Here is a 16,564-nt window from a genome sequence, read left to right on the forward strand (position 1 = left end):
AGTGCGCGTGCATGTAAGTGCAGACTTTCGTCAGGGAGTAGGGAGCCAGCGGCTACAATGAGGTCTGGCAGGGATGCAGGGACAAGGCGCAGTCTGGGGCAGAACTGTCAGCATCAAATATCCATAGTGAGGCGTGACCGCTGCGGTTTGGTGCAGCTCAATCAAGAAAACGACACTGAACCGAATTAGGCTCCATGTGTGGGTGCATTACAGTGATATAAAGTGGGGGTACACCCGATCTCTCGTTTGTAATAAAAACAATATCTGTTGCTGCACAAGCTAACTTTTGGCATTTAAGACCCCCTCCTCAGAACCTGTTTCCTTCCTGATAAGGAGTCACACCTCTTCTCCCCACCCTCAGAGCACACCATTCACACAAACTGAGCACGGCTTTCATACTTAAGGAACGTCAAGGCTTTTCCAGGTAAACGAGCTCCATCTAGCGGTCAGGAAAAGCATCTGCAAGATGACTTTAAAAGCACACTTTCCACTACAACACTGCGAAGAAGCATCAGACACACAAGAAAATAAATAAACAAAAAGGAAACATGTCTTTTGAAGAAATACGGAATGTGCATAAATTAGTCAGGAATGCACTTTATTTATTCCACACTTAGAAAAGGACATCAGAAGGCACTGAAGTGGTTTAGCACACAACCCAAGATCAGAGGTGCTGCTGCAAGGACAAACTAAAGTCAAAGGTCAGCTCACTCCCAACTTGTCTATTGTACCTTTGATTACACATCACTGACAGATCAATAAATCTGCCTACTGCGGTTCAACTTGAGAGGAAACAAGTTTACTCACATTTTGACAAAAATGCACTGAATTTCCTTGGTTTTTTTTTTTATTTCCTGTAGAAAAGCATGTCAGCAGTTTCAACCTGCATCAGCGCTTCACTTCTCAGAGAGTGTCAAGCTTTGTAGTCTCTATCAAAGGCCTGACCTACATGCTGTCTATCAGTGTGCTAAAGTGCAGCTGTACAGTTCAAATGATCACAATGTCTGTTAGGAAATCAGCTTCTTGGCATTAAATACAGTGCAGACTAGTTAACGTGCTAGGTCATCTTGTAGTGTCCTTGACTAGATTAGAAAGTGAGAGTAAAAGAGAGGCCGAATGCCAAGCTCTACTCATGGAAGCAAAATGTGTAGAAACACACTACTGAGCATCTGGAGGCAAGGTCATGTTCAGATTGCGAATTACTTTCCCCCTTACAAAAGTTGCATCTGGCAAGACATTCATGACATATATGGAAAGAAGCCACAGCTGCTTGGACCTTTTGGGTGCTTAGGCATCCCTGGGCAAACTTCAGTTTGGCACTGGGTGATAACACCTTGACATAGCGATACGGTGGTACATTTAAAAAAAAAAAAAAAGAAAGAAAAGATAACACGCAGGGAAACTGTGTCAGTAGTATAAAGTCACATACAGGCAATGTGCATTTGACTGGCATGGCAGTGGAGATGACTTGCACTGTAGATTTGAAGCAGCAGTATTCATGATGGTTCTGAGACAGAACTGGAAAAGCACCAGTGGTCTCCCCTTCTTTCTTAACTTGATCACATCATAATGGTGGGGTGGGAGGCCAATTGTCCTGGCAACCTAATTTTACTTGGACAACAGCCCTTTATCATCGCTTTTAAAAGTAAATCTGCTTTGGAAGTAATTTTCTTCATGACAACGTGCAGCACTGTATACAAGTTACAAATATGGCAGATGCTAGACAGCAGCCAGATGTTCTCTGTAGTATTCATGTGCTGTTTTTATGGTGGGCACACCATCTCAGCTTCCCCCTCTAGTCTTTGTGCCATTCATTATCTTCCCTATTTTCAATTCTTTTTTAACTTTAAAAAAGTAAAAGCGATCTTTGCCATTAGAAATTGTACATCTGCATGACACTCATTCCTTCAAAATGTTCTATCTGAACAAATTTCATCACAGCAAGAAAGGCGAAACTTCCAGGAAGGTTTTTCAGCCATGGTTCAAAACTACTAATCACAGCTAAGTAAGAGTTCTCTTCCTAAAGGCAATCAACCACATTCTCACATTTGCATGTCTCTACAATTAGACTGGGCCTTTGTGGCAGCTCTCCAGCCCAGTTTCCTGACTAAACTCCCCTTTGTGTAGAGTGAGAGGAGTGTAATGCTACATGGTACTGAATAAAATAACATTGAAAATAAAATAATATTATTAGAAATAACATTATAATTGATTAAACTCTAAGGGTAAAAACAGTACAATACTGCATTCTGTGAGGGATAACAACACAAAAGTTCGTTTTAAAAATGTAAACAGTCTTGTCCTTCCTAAATGTGAATGTTCTCTTCTTCACTCTTCTTCACACTTCTTGCTCTTTATCCAGGCCGCTTCCAAATGTGCTCAGCTGAACCGACTGCAGACTGCAGCTACAGTTACATTTCTTGTTGTCACCAAAGCAACATGTGCTGAATGTAATCTGGTCATCCCGGGGGCTGCAGCGCACGGTGCGTATACCCCGAGAGAGCGTCCCAGTTTCTCCACAAGAAGGCCAGCAGGAGGATGAGGAGGAGGGTGGAGAGCGAGCGTGAGCGCGTCTTCATCAAAGGGACCACACAGTTGGCTACAGTTGAAACAAAGACCAGAAGGACAGCCATTAGGGCCAGCAGCACATTGATAAGTTTTCCCAGGAGGGTCCGGGCTGTGGCATTTTCCAACCCCTCCAACTGGACGACCTGCTGTTGCTGCTGCTGCAGCTCCATCTTAGAGATCCTGGTTTGACAGGCCTCCAAAGCCTCCTGTAGAGGACGACGAGAGGAAATCCATTTAGCTTAGTCACCAGTTTCATAAACATAAACTAATCCAAAGCACAATAGCAAGACACTGATCGTTTTACTGTGATTTAAAGTCAGATATGATTTTGCCTTTCCTTTGTTCTCATGTGTGGAAAAACACTGAACAAAAACATAAAAACTTCTCACTTGCCTGAGTGCAGCCTTTTATACTTTTGATTATTTTAAATAGACTCATGTGATCCACATTAGACCAGTGTGAAGTGTTCTTAATCATGTTTGTTTGTAACTGTAATTGATAAGTTATCCAAAAACACTTAAATATCCTGCACATTATCGATACATGTTACCCATCAGAGATTTTCAGACATTTCCTTCATTTAACTATATCTGCTTTTTCAGTAATCCTATTTTATTAGCTTAGCTTTATTGTACTTATATTGCTTATGCAATTTTACTTAATGATATTTTGTTGTTTTTTTTAGTTATTTGATCTAGATTTTAATCTAGTTTTATTGCTTTTATTACAGCATTTATTACATCCTGTTACTGAAATTTCAGTCATCTGTGAAGCACCTCAGGCTCCTGTTTCAATGAAAGGTGTTTTATAAATAAAGTAACTGCTGGTTCTGTTAGAGTTTGAAGTAGCTGTTGACAGTACATTTCATGGCTCTCTACCACCCCCTGCTGTGTAGGAAGGGAATGCTGTAATGAGCAATATGAGGCGTGAAAAAAGTTTTATGCAGGGACAAAACACACACACCTTAGCCTTTATGGACAAGAGGAAAGGATGCAAGTAATGTGAGACATTTTCAAGGGATAGTTAATGTTTTGAACCCCCCCCCCCCCAAAACAAAGCTGATGGACAGACCAGGGCCTTGAACTCATCTCCTTGTGTACAGAGTCAACACAGACATTTAGATAAGGCAGTTAACTGATGGAGGGTTTGTGCACGACTCAAAACTTCAGTTTAACTTAAAACTGACACAATAAGGTCTCGTCTGACCAGCTTTCTTTAGCTTACTAGTGCTTAAGACAGGAAGGTTGAGTGGCCAGCCACTTCCATTATTTCAACACAGGCCCATTTTAGCGTTGGGAGGTCAAGCGTGCAAGCCATAAGTGGTCAGAATAAAATGCAGTGCTGCAACAGTAATAATAAGGCTCAATGCATTCTAAAATGTAATTACTCTGCTGCAGCTGCTGACACTCTTAAAGCCCAATTCACACAGGACTAACATAACAGTGGACCCCTATTAATATGTAATAATTGCAGCGGCCTTCTGTGATCTCAGTCTGGTATGATTTTGTCATGTTCGTCATTTCAAAGCGAAAAAAAAAAATCCACCAAAAATGATCTACTGTATTGTGCCACACACAGAGGTCCTGTAATAATATAATTTCAGTGTGAATTGCTATTTAGGGGAATTCAGCTAATTACATTTTGGACAGCATTTTAGATTCAAATTTACTTGGGCTGGTGTCAGTACACAGTGTGGTGACCCAGTCATAGAACAAACAGGTTTAAATCTATCAGAAAGGTGTGCCAGAACATTTTTTTGTTCAACATTTATTATTGGCAGCCTGATTTAGTGAAATCAGGTCTGTAGCTGCCGATTGCAGCTGCTCCAATAAAACTCAGACTTTGCCTGTCTGGGCCGAATGTATTGCACAAAAAACAGGCGTGGCGGCTGATTTTTAAAAATCACACGAGGGCCTCTGATAAAATTAATCTGGCATGTCACTTGCCGATGATGGAGGCATTAATAACAAAAATGGTTGTGAAACAAAAGCACTGCGATGAAAAAAAAACACCTATACACTACAACCTGTCTCACATTTCTCTATGAACTCATAATGTCACCAGATAAGATAACATTTTTAACTTCCAGTGACAATGACATCTGCCCTTTAATAACTGTAATAGCGACTGTCAACACAGTGACATTTTTCATGTTTACAATCTACCTTCTCCCACCTTAATTTATTTAGGTCTCTTTTTTTTATATTTACATTGCTTTTACATTTGTTTCACATTTTTCCTCCTTGTTTTATTGTTTTTTGCAGAGAGTTTGGTTCTCTAATAGACAAATTAAAAAGCCTCTTCAGACAAATCTGTGTGACAGTGAGAGATGTTGTCACTGGTGTGCATTTATCAGTTGTTTTGCAGTGCTTTGTTATCTATCATTACTTTGGTGTAATCACTACCATTCCTCATGCATATCTGTTAATGAAAATGAAACTGCTTATCATGATAAAAATGGGTGCTGGTGCTTGCTGACATTATCTTGAACTACAAACCTGGATGTCTCTGGCTCTTTCGTAGGACTGGTAGGCGATCTTCTCCTCCATGCTGGCCAGCTCCTGTTTAAGGTTGAGGATCTCATTCTGGTGAAGTTCTGTGAGATCGTTGAGCTGCTCCTCCAGACGTTCACACCTGAACGCATGCGTAAGTAAAAGAAGCACACACGAACACATGTGAGAGTCTGTGGCATAATTAGCTTAGACAAAGAAACGCACGCAGGAATTAGTAGGAATAGACCCTGAGGGCATCTGGCCACATGGCACCTGACTGAGCTGATGACCCGCCCTGACAAGATTAGGATATGCTTGCTCATCTGCTGATTCAACTAGCCTATCACAAGAGACTCGGCAGTATTAGACTGGCCAATGGAATGTGTGCCCAACAAGAGGCGATGAATCTATACTGTTGTTTATTTTGGCAGGCACATAAAGCTGGATGGACAGCAAAGGACAAGAATAGACATGAGTCAACTTGACTGTTTCTTATTTTTAAGATCTTTTAACAGGTTGGTATAAAATCCAGCAAAAAGTCTCTAAGTAGGGCGATGACACATGATTTATAAGTTTTACCTGTCTTTTTTTAATGTTTAGAAATGATTCCTTAACAAATGTCCGCTATGAAATAACTGCAGATATGTTATGGGTGGATTCAGCTCCTGAGGAGTTTTTAGCAGCATTACTGGTTTCTGGATGGAGTACTCCCTCCCCTGGGAAGGGTGAAAATAGCTCCTTAGATGCCATTTGTCTCTGTTGGCAATTTTAATCTAAGAGGTCAAACAGATCACTCTGAACTTGGACATTTTAGGAAGAAAAATGCACATGTTTCTTTTTCTATTCAAGCTGATCATTAGATCTGTTCTCAGTCCTTGTGCCCTGTGTTTTAAAGCTCATGCACTTTTGTGCTGTTCTCGGCTTACATGCCAACTGCTGCTTTGAGAATGAGTATAAAAGAATTTGAGCTGTTCTGATGTTAATGTTGATGAACTGTAGGTAAAAGGTTTCTTATCTACTGTGAGCTAATGCTGCTAATATTGGTAAAATCTCTCTAATGCACAAGCAGGCCAAGTGTACCTTGCGATGATGAATAGCAATATGCATAACTAAGATGGTTCCAGAGAAGTGTTTCTAACTATAGCAGGTTATTCCTGATTACGCACTGTTGACATTCGCGGGGATTTCTCGTTACACACTCAGGCATGTATGGTACAAACATTCTGGCAAGTTCTAGTTCTTTTTCTCTTTACCTGAAGCGTTCTTCCTGCAGTGCTTGCATAACAACTGTGTAGTCTCTTTGATAGTGGCTCTTCAAACCTTCCAGGCTCTCCTCTAGCCTTGCCTGGCCATCTCTCAACTCCTGCACCTCCTGCAGCAGCATGTCAAAGCTGGAACTCTGGCTCCTCTCCAGTGTGTTTCCCTTGGAACTGGGGGGACCCCCAGGGGCCCCTGTTGTGCTATTAGCCCCCACTGAGCCTGATGTAGCACTAGAGCAGTCATCCTCGCTACCATACTTCGGACTGGACTGGAAGTGATGCCCAGTGCTTCCCAGGGAACGTCCTCCAGTACTTGTCACACCCTCTTCTACTGAAGGGTCATCCAGAGAGTCTTTAAGTGAAGTGATGTTATCAGCGCTCCCGAATTTGTTGCGAATAAGGGAGGCGATCTCTCGTGGTTTGGAGACGACTGCACCAGCAGCAGAGTGGGTAGCCTGTGAGAAGCTGGAGAGGCCACCCTTAACACTATCCACCACGCCCTCACTGAAGCCTGTGACTTTGGCTCCGACATCCTTCAGGCCCTGCTGCATGTCCCGCAGAACATCCTTGGGCTGGCGTGGGATACCGTTGTGTTCCGCTTCTCGCAGCCTCCGGTGGTAGTGCTCCAGTTTCCTTTGCAGCTGCTGGATGGTCTGTGCTGACTTCTGGTTCTTTTTCTCAAAAACCTGACAGCCACAGGACAGGAATTTATTAGTAAGTGAAATGCAAATCAGTCTGCAATTATCCACTTAAATATATTTAGAAAGTTCCCTCCCTGCCTCTGAGGAAAAGCCAAGGTAAAACAAACTGATCAAACAGGTTTGGTGTTTATGCACTAATTGTGATCTAATCTCACCAGCCTACTAAAAGCACAAGGCAATGAGGTGCTGGCTTTAATACAAAAAATCTAACAATAATTCCTCGTTTCACCTGTTTGATGCGTGTGCTCTGCTGTTTGTCGGCGTTGTTGGCCAGTTTGAGGTACTCTGCAACATTGTCATCCCTGGCTGTCTGCTCGATCTTAATCTGCTCTGTGAGCTTGAGGATTTTCTGTTGCAGCTGGGCGATGGCCTGCTTGGTGCGGTGAGGGTCTGGGGTGATATCCTCACCCCCCTGGAACGAACTGTCTGCCCCACATGAAACAGACAGGGGTGCCTGGCCCAGGCCACTTACTTCCAGCCGGTCGATCTGAAGCGATGAAAGAGGAAAAAAAGACAGATTCAAGTACGTGAAGGGTGAGGGAAGAAATCAAAGGATTTGCGAGGAAAACAAAAAAGGGAGTGAGGCAGGGAGGAAAAAGGATGAATTGCAATATATGAGTTTTTGGTCATTTTGCTGACATGTTAAAAAAAAAAGGAAACTTCTGCATTTTTGTAGCATGCAGACTGGAACGAGGCTAATTGAGTGGGTTGAACAGGTCACTTGCGGTCAGTTTAACTAAAGAGGAAGATGCCAAGTAAGCGGTTTTTTTATTCATGGACTTGCAAAGAAATGAAAGTTAAGGAAAAATAACTTTTGTCATTTTCAGCACATCCACACAAAACTCAACTCGAAAAACCTGGACTCTGATTTCGTTGTTCTGGAAGCCAAAAACCCCCAAAACAAAACAGGACTAGCAGGATATTAGATTTGGGTTTAAAGCAATTTCACAGATTTTTCTTCTTTGTTTTTCAAAATGACCCGATTTTATCAACAGACCACGAAACATCCGCGCAAAATCCAAACACCATCTAAATTGTGTTTCCTCAATTTTTCTAAAACTAGACCACCCTATCTGAGACAATGATGAATCTAACACCTTCAATCACAGGTCGCTGGTGTGATTCATTTCCTCAAACACCTCAGGGGAAGAACATTGCCAAACCTTTGGGAGAGACTGATGAAAATATTCTTCTCATCACTTAGTATTCACACAAAATAATCATCTGGACCTCACATCACACCATGGGGGCTCAGGAAGCACAGCAAACTTACACACACACACATAAGGGATTTACACGCACTGGTTATTCATCCGAGTATTTACTACTCAAATCCCCCATACTGCCACACCATAACCGGTAGAAACCAAAACACCGGAGGCTCACCTGTATTCTGAGCGGCATGACTAATGGATGACAGATGCAATTGTCAACAACGCAAAGTACAACGCATCCGGGAGAAACTAAAGCTCCCGATTAATCACTTTCCTCGTAAACATTGAACAAGAATCCAAAAGGAGCACCGAAAAAAAAAACTATCTTTAATAATAAAAAAAGTAAAGCGAATAAAACATGCGCAAAAAAGCGGCGCTCACCTTTCCGTTGGTCAAACGAAGGATTTTTTCCCAGTGCATTGTCCACACAGTGAAAGCCAGCTGTGCTTTTTCATCTGTTCTGCTCAAATTTCGTTAAAGTTTAATTGTATAAAAACCCCACAACGACTCAGTGAAGTTTCGCTCTGTAAGCTCCAGCTGCTCCAGCTCTACCGGCGACTTGTTGTGAAAGTTGAAGCACACCTGAAACTCAAGTGTACTTGGCAGCGCCTGAAGCTCCGCCCCCTTCTCCACTCCCTTTTCTGAGGAAGATGACATCATCCCTCTGGCAGCTTTCAAAGAGAGCGCAGTGCATTACCTGGGACCTTTTCTTATACCGCGTGACTGAATTTGCAAAAATAAACACAGTTGGGAGCCTCACAATAGATCAAGCCACAAAAGCTTTGTCTGTGATTATTTGAAACAACTGATCTGGTTCAGTTCTTTGTTGTTGCCGATTAAGTAGTAACTTTCTAACCTATTTTTTTACTCAAGTACTGTTAAAACGAGTTTTCGAGAATTTCAGCTTCATGATACCTCAGTTGTTTTGCTTCCACTATATTCATTTTAAAACTCTTGTTAGTATTCGCTGTGCAGATTTTACATATTTTTTTTCCCACTCAGGAAGAAACTGTTATAATTTACTCTGTGTGTAAGTACAATTTAGTGTTGGTCACACTAAAGTTGTGATAAAACGTTTACATACACTCATTGTGGGCATGAGTGTCAAAGTAATTTTGGGCTTTTAATTATTTCTTTAAACTGTTCTTTTTCCAGGGTGGAATGATTGTACAGCATACATCTTTAATCGATTTAGAAAACAAGAATTATTTATAATTATTTCTGTTTTTTTCCTAATCTACACAAGGTCAAACATATACACACAGGATCAAAAGTAAATGTACATGCCCATTAATATTTGTTTATAAATCCTTTGGAAGTACATCTCAACCAGACACCTTTTGTAGTCATTAATAACCTTTTAGCTGGATATTTGACCACTCTTAGCAGAAATGATTCATTTAAATTTGTTGGTTTCCTGGCCCCAAAGTCGGGGCTTTTGGGAGACCATTCAAGATGTGATGTGTACCGGTACCACTGACAGCAAAATAGCCTCAGAGCTTGATGCTACCACCACCACCATGTGTCTGTGAAGGTTCTCAGTCAACCAGGTCATCGTAGTCTAAGGAGCTTGGAAGTGTTCTTAGGTCTGAAAACCTCATCTTTACTCCTCCAAACATGCCTCTTGTCACTGTGACTAAATAGCTCAATCTTTGTCTCATCTGACTAAAAACCTTTTTCTAGAAGGAATTTGACTTTTCCATGTGGACAGCTGCAAATGACAGAAATGGGTAAAAAATATTTGAGATCAGAAATTTAAGAGGCTGTGCAGGAAAAACTAAGAGTTGGGACTGTCTGTCATAGAGGAGTACTTAATGGGAAGAAAAACTAGTTAGACATCTCTTTACAACAGCACGCGCACACGCACACATCCCAGGGCACATTCCTCTGAGTACTCGTCAGAATTACCAGCAAGAAAACAATTTAAACTTGTTCACCAAGTGAATTTAAAATCAAGGTGATGTGTATTGTATTGATGACTATGTGGCAACATTAATCAGAAAAAGACACACATCTATGAGTCCATTTAACTGGCACATTGTGTACGTACAGTAAGTCTAATCACTATTAAAGCTTCCTGACAGCAAGCCAAGGTGATCGAGTGAGCTGGAGAAGTGGAATAGCCTGCTGAGCAAGCACAGAGCGAATGAACAGGTTTCAGAGGAGCACCTGGTCTGTTACAAAGCAGTATTGATAACCTTATAAGGGCGAGCATGAATGAAGCACACACGCTTGATTTGGTTTTCCCCTTTTTCTTCCAGGTGACACAATAACTGCATAATCAAATGTCTGCCCAGTTACTAAAGATAAAGAGAGCAAAGGACAAGTAAGCAGTATACTTTGTACTGGAGGACCCTGCAGTGCAGCACAGATAGATTTTAGACATTGTGATAAGAAGCCCTAGTGACCTGTACACACTGGCACCAAACCAACGTGCTGATCCAAAAAAAAAACAAAAAAACCCCCAAATTACTATCAGCGCATTTCTTCTGTTAGGTAAAGCGAAGAAACCAGTTCAAGCAGTAATGATCAGCTGTGCGCCTTCCCGGCTCTAAAGACTGGCCATTGCAAGATATGATCTAATGTTACCACACACATAGCAAAGCAATGCTTCATCCCTGGCTTTCAGTTACTAAACAAATCAGCATTGCCTGTACGATCAGTGTCATCTTCAAATGTCTGACTTTTAGTGTGACTAATCATGCAACAAATTAAAGATCATGAGCTGAAGGATCAGGCTAATTTCCCTCAATTAACATAGCCAAACATGTCGATGTGCTGAGCCACTGAAGCAAGAAGTGACACGCACTGCACCACTGGAGTCTGTGCAGCCTAATTAGGGACGTTTTGTGTGTGTGTGTTGGTAATTTGGGGAGCAGGGTGGTGTGCACCCCCCTGTGATTAGACTTTATCAGTTAAAATGACAAACAAAGGGTTTGTATGGACTTGTCCCCTGCCCTTCAGCTCCTTGCACACACACACACACATACTTCAGAGAAAACCTACTCTACCTATGTCCCAAACCGGGGCCACAGGTTGGTGTGTGTAACAGCCTCGGATCCAGTAAAGCTTGTTAGAGCCATGAAAGGCCACCACTGACTTAGCATGGATCGACCACAGGCCTGGGAAAAGCCGAGCTAAACCTAAACACCGAGACCTGCGAAGTAAACCTCACACAAATAGGCATTTAGGCAAGAATTTACCAAGCTAATGGTGTTAGATGTGCATCACATATAATTAGACACATGCAACAAGAACATCTTGTACTACCCATCTCACTCTCTCTGAACTGCAGAGGACACATGCCCCCAAAATCCATTTTGTTCAATGTAGGTCACCGAGCAGAAATTAGACTGTCATACGTCTCTTTCCTATTTTTTGTGATCAAAATGTTTCACTTCTCCTTTCTTTCTACACCAGATACATCAGGTCTGTCTCCTCTGAGTTGAGTTTAATGTGTTTGTTGTTTTGTGAGTTAACTCAGGTGAGATCGAGGACAGCTAGAGTCAGGATGTTCTCGAGGACAAACAGTGGAAATAGACACAGTCTTAGGATCTTGTCGCATGCTGATGATATCTACACCCTAACCAGATCAAGGCCAGAGGAATTTAAAACTCCACACTGACCCTGACTGTAGCTTGCTGTTTAAATATGTATGTTTGTCATAGTAAATGTTTCAGAATGAAACAAAATTATCTTCCCATTTGTTATGTTTGAGAGTCATAGCTTATACAACAGACTTACGGTATTTTATATAAACATTACAATGCAACGCAACCACGGCACAGCTCACTGTTGTACTTTTTGCAAGAAACACCTAAGTGACCATACCACGCTCTATGTTTCTTGCTGTCAAGTTCAGGTTTTCATTATTTGTGTGTGTGTGAAAGTGTGAAAAGTACAGTACCTTGTTATTCATTAAGCCCCGCATTCTAGCTGTGGGCTTCCTGTGTTGTTAGTTTGTGTTTCTTGAGAAGCAGCAGTTTCAAATGGCAAGATGCAAGAGTGATACTCCGAGGACGTTGCAACTCCATGTTTCTGAGAAATCTGCTCTGATCCACACCCCCCCCTATTATAATATTCCCTGAAGTGTGGAAAAGGTGCCTCCCTTATAATTCAAGTCATATCAGTAAGTTGAGTATGTTATCTACAGAGTCCAATATCCATGAAGGATGAGAACTATTGTAAGAGGGAGGATTTTTAGCTATCCCTTTCAGCTCTGTTCATTTTGCACTACACAGCTGTCGCCTCTCCATTTATATGACTCGTATCTCTGTGACTTTATTAAACACCCTGCATCAAAGCCGGTCATCCATGACTGTCTGAACTTCACACTGCTGATTAGTTGATCTGATCTTTAACCGTACAGCGTAGATATCAGAGAGTGAACACAGTCATCAAAGTAACAGCTTAACAGTACTGAGTGATCTTTTATTAACAGATCTGAATTTACGAGCGTTTGAGCATTTGACACTGTGTGCAAACACACGGTCAAACACTTAGTTAGTTGCGGTAGGTTATGTGTGAAATAGGCCTTTAGTGGAACGTTCACGGGCCCAAAAAGTCTGGTGCTGCATTTAATATTTATTTATTGTCATTTTAATATAAAACATTTGTGCATTGGACTACTATGTGCCACATTTAACCCCAATCCTACTTTCTGCTCCCCTGCATCACCATCTTGTGATTTCAGTTGAAATTGATGATTTGATGAAAATCCACTTGTTGTTTCCTTTAAGTGTATCCAGCGTGGCAACAATGAACTCCATTCACAGGATATGGAAAATTACTAAACTCCATGTGATGCTGAACAAGGGGCAGTTTACTCAACACATGTACTCGCGAATGGCTGAATCCACAAAGTTTCATTACTAATCACTATAATACAGCCAAAGCCTATCAGTGCACACACTAAGGAAAGGAGAGTGCAAAAAAAAAAAAAAAAAAAAAGTATTTTCACTACTGCAAAAACACTTCAGGACAAAATCCTTTTTTCGAGCAAGACATCTGTGTTTTATTTATTACAGACACAGTGCACACAGCACTCCTACTTTAACTGATATGTAAGCAAGCACCATATCGCTATAAACACCTTTACAAGACTGTAAACAGTCTTTACAAACATAACAAACAACCTCACACACTATATACACATGTGGAGACTCACTGTGGTGTTGGGGGTAGGAAGTGGAGAGGTGTCAGCAGTTACCAGGTTAAGGATGACCTCCATGAGTGGGACACGCATGCGTGCAGCTTGGAGTGGAATATTTGTTTGGTCTCTCTATTTGTTTGTGTGTCTCTCGGGGAAAAAAATACAGTGAAAGGAAAGGAGAGGAGCCTGGGTCTGGCACAGCACACATCAGTCAGGACACTTCTTCCAAACAAAGTCCACTTCACTCAAAGTCCACAGTTGCAAAGACCCCACTGGACAAGGAATTACTGCTGGCTTGATTGAATATCCAGAATCCATAAAATGCACAGTCACTCCAGCAATGTACCATGACTACTGATAGCTGCAGAGTCTACATTATGTTCTGCTGCTGGTTCACAGGGCTGCTGCTCCTCAAAGCCCATGGACGAAGCTTGAGTTCAAACACACGCTTCAGACAGAGAGCCTGTGCAGAGCCAATGCACTTCGACAGGCACGACTCCCACAGAGAGCGTACATTAGTGGAAGAAGAAAGACTCCTCTGGACCAATGAGCCCATCTAACGCATGTTTGGGGGTGGGTGACAGTACAGAGAATGTTAATCATACGAAGGCTCGCTGCGCTGGATGTAGCCTGGGATAAAAGCAGGGAGAGTTTACTGCGAAGTTAAGCGTTCAAAGCATCCATCGGGCATAAAATCCGCAGACGGGGGGAAAGAGCGGCAGAGAGGCAGAGACCCAGAGAACGGATGTGAGGGGAGCAAAAGGAGCACAGAAGAAAAAAAGATCCCACCAGGAGCTGTCAGTGAGAGGGAGACGGAGTGAGAGAAGGCGCAAAAGAGAGAGGGGTTGTGAGAAAGCCTCATGAAGGGAGGGAGGGGGGCTTTTCTTCTGTTTGAGTTTCTAGGCCAGTTCAGCTCCAAAACATTAGCTAGTTCAGGCAGAAAAAAGGAGAGAGAACTTTTCCATTCCCTCCTTTTAATTATCACAGTTTGATTGTCTCAGCCAATCAGTTTACTGAGTGATCACGCTGTAACAGACTGGACTAGATGCTTCTACTGATCAAAAAAGAAAAGAAAAAAACCCACACTGAACAAAATAACTGTCCAGCAGAAAAGCACTAATGCGTGGATAATTCTAGTTTAAGTTGGAGAAATCAAACAACAAGAAAGGACTGACATTATACAGTTGTATGATCATCGCAAGGCTGCAATTCAAAAAATATAAGCCTATAATTGGGTCCCTGTGCTACAAAACAGTGGAGTATTGGTAATTTATAGAGAGGATGGCCATAATTAGAGTGCAAAACAGTGTTTGTTAGTAAACAGTCCAGAAGAACTGAGACGGCACACAGTTGTAATTTTGCGTTCAGGTTGATCATTTTCACTGCATTAAAGCACAAATTGGCATCCAAATATACTACAAACACCTTTTTATGAGCCTCAGAGTCTTTCGCGTCATGATGAAACTGTGGTGTACAATTAGGTAGAAAAAAAGAAAGAAAAAGCACTGGAAGTAGTGGGTGTAGGGGGAATGGTGTGGAGTGGTATGGCAGGACGAGGGCAACTGAAGACTTCTGTGCCCAAGCCGACAGGAGGAGCAGGGCAACAGGAGCGCGAATACAGGGTTTAATGGGAAAGCAGGAGAGGTTTGGGGACCGGAAGAGAGCGGGTAGGAATTAGGGAGAAGAGTGCTTATATAAGAACAAGTCCAACTCGCTGTGAGATGTGTATGTTTGACCCCAGTACTGAATAAAAGGGACACATGGCAGAATCTGTGGTTTCAAATTTGAGCCAAGGCTTTACATTGGAAAATGTAAATATAGAAAAAATAGGTTAAACTATATCTGCACATCTGTAGAGCCACGAATAATAATATTTTCCCTTTACTGGCAACAATTCCCATTCAGACAAACAGTATATACTTTTGACCGTCTCTTTAACTTTTACCCAAAGAAATGGGGTCTCCCACTCAAAGGCTTAGCATTAACTTACTTTAGTAGTTTACAATGATTTGCTAAAAAATCTGGATTACTAATACCAAATAATGTTTGCTGTAGTGTTGTCAGTTAATCTAGTTTTAACTAGGGTAAAATGTTAACCAGCTAACTACCAGTTACCAGTTAAGTAGTTGAGCCTGGCAGTTTTTCAAATAGTAACAAACTTTAAAAAGTAATAATTTAAAGATGGGTGAATCCTCACTTTGTAAAAACCTCTAAAAACAAGACTACAGGGAGCACAAGTACAGATACATTTTCTTAGAGGCGTCTTAACCGTAACCCTTTAGTTGTTCGGGGAATCCATGACTGGAACTTCTGACAGGTGTTTTCCCATCAGTTGTGATTAAATGGCACACATTTTTTTGCTCTACTGTCAGTGTCATTCCAGCCTGAAGTCAAATTCTCTCGCACGGCAAATATGGCCTTCAGCGACTCTTGGCTATCCAGGAATGATCAAGCTTTCACAGTGACTCAGCATAAACTTTGGTGGGATTAACAACATGCAACAAATAGCAAAGTTTCAATGACACAAATCACAGGTGGTGGTGCACTCATGCCATGACAAGTGACTGACACCGGAACAGAAATAAATAGAGACGCTAGCCTCAGAGGCAGCTATACCTCATTAGCACCACATTAGCTGGCTAAAATTAGGGGACAGAAAGAACAGCTGTGGCTCACTTTAGGTGTTATTTACATTGACAGAAATTAATTACTAGTAGCTACACATTAACTGAGACAGTAATAGAAGGATTATGTCTTTACAATACATTAAAATGGCACCAAAAGTAAATAATTAATGAATCAGGTTGTTAAAGTAAAAAGCACAACATTACTTCTTAAATTAAAATTCTTTTGGAAAAGTTCAGATTTTTCAACTAACTCTGTCCATCTCCATCCACAAGTGCCCTGGATTTAATTAAAAACAACTCCACAAACGGGCAAAAACAACCCACTGAGCTCAGGAATCAAGCAATAAATAGTGTTATAAAATAAGGCCACTCTGTTCACCAGACCAGAAAATAACCTAATCTTCCACTTTTCACAGTATATTGTCAAAATGTTCAAAAACAGAGGTCTTGACTTATAACAGAAGGAACACAAGCAGAGCAATGAAGACCAGCAGCAAACTGGACTCATGATTATGAGTTCCCCCCCCCCCCAAAAAAAAAAAAACAACAAC

At 41.5% G+C, this 16,564-nt stretch overlaps 1 protein-coding gene across 3 annotated transcripts in view; it reads right to left on the reverse strand.

Moving 5' to 3' along the window:
- Positions 1-581: 581 nt before the first annotated feature.
- Positions 582-16,564, reverse strand: part of tmcc1a (transmembrane and coiled-coil domain family 1a) — a 49,295-nt gene continuing 33,312 nt past the window's right edge. For all 3 annotated transcript variants that reach the window (XM_085393041.1, XM_085393039.1, XM_085393040.1), the window contains 4 exons: positions 7,250-7,507; positions 6,314-7,005; positions 5,067-5,202; positions 582-2,774 (listed from right to left, as the gene is read on the reverse strand). In XM_085393041.1, coding sequence (XP_085249167.1) covers positions 2,460-2,774; positions 5,067-5,202; positions 6,314-7,005; positions 7,250-7,507 — 1,401 coding nt within the window. In that variant the 3' untranslated portion in view covers positions 582-2,459. The remainder of the gene's footprint in view (positions 2,775-5,066; positions 5,203-6,313; positions 7,006-7,249; positions 7,508-16,564) is intronic.

Source organism: Rhamphochromis longiceps, linkage group LG20 (genome assembly GCF_057381845.1).
Source record: "Rhamphochromis longiceps isolate RC_006_pf linkage group LG20, R_longiceps_female_GT1.1, whole genome shotgun sequence".
In the NCBI taxonomy this organism is placed as follows: Eukaryota; Metazoa; Chordata; class Actinopteri; order Cichliformes; family Cichlidae; genus Rhamphochromis; species Rhamphochromis longiceps.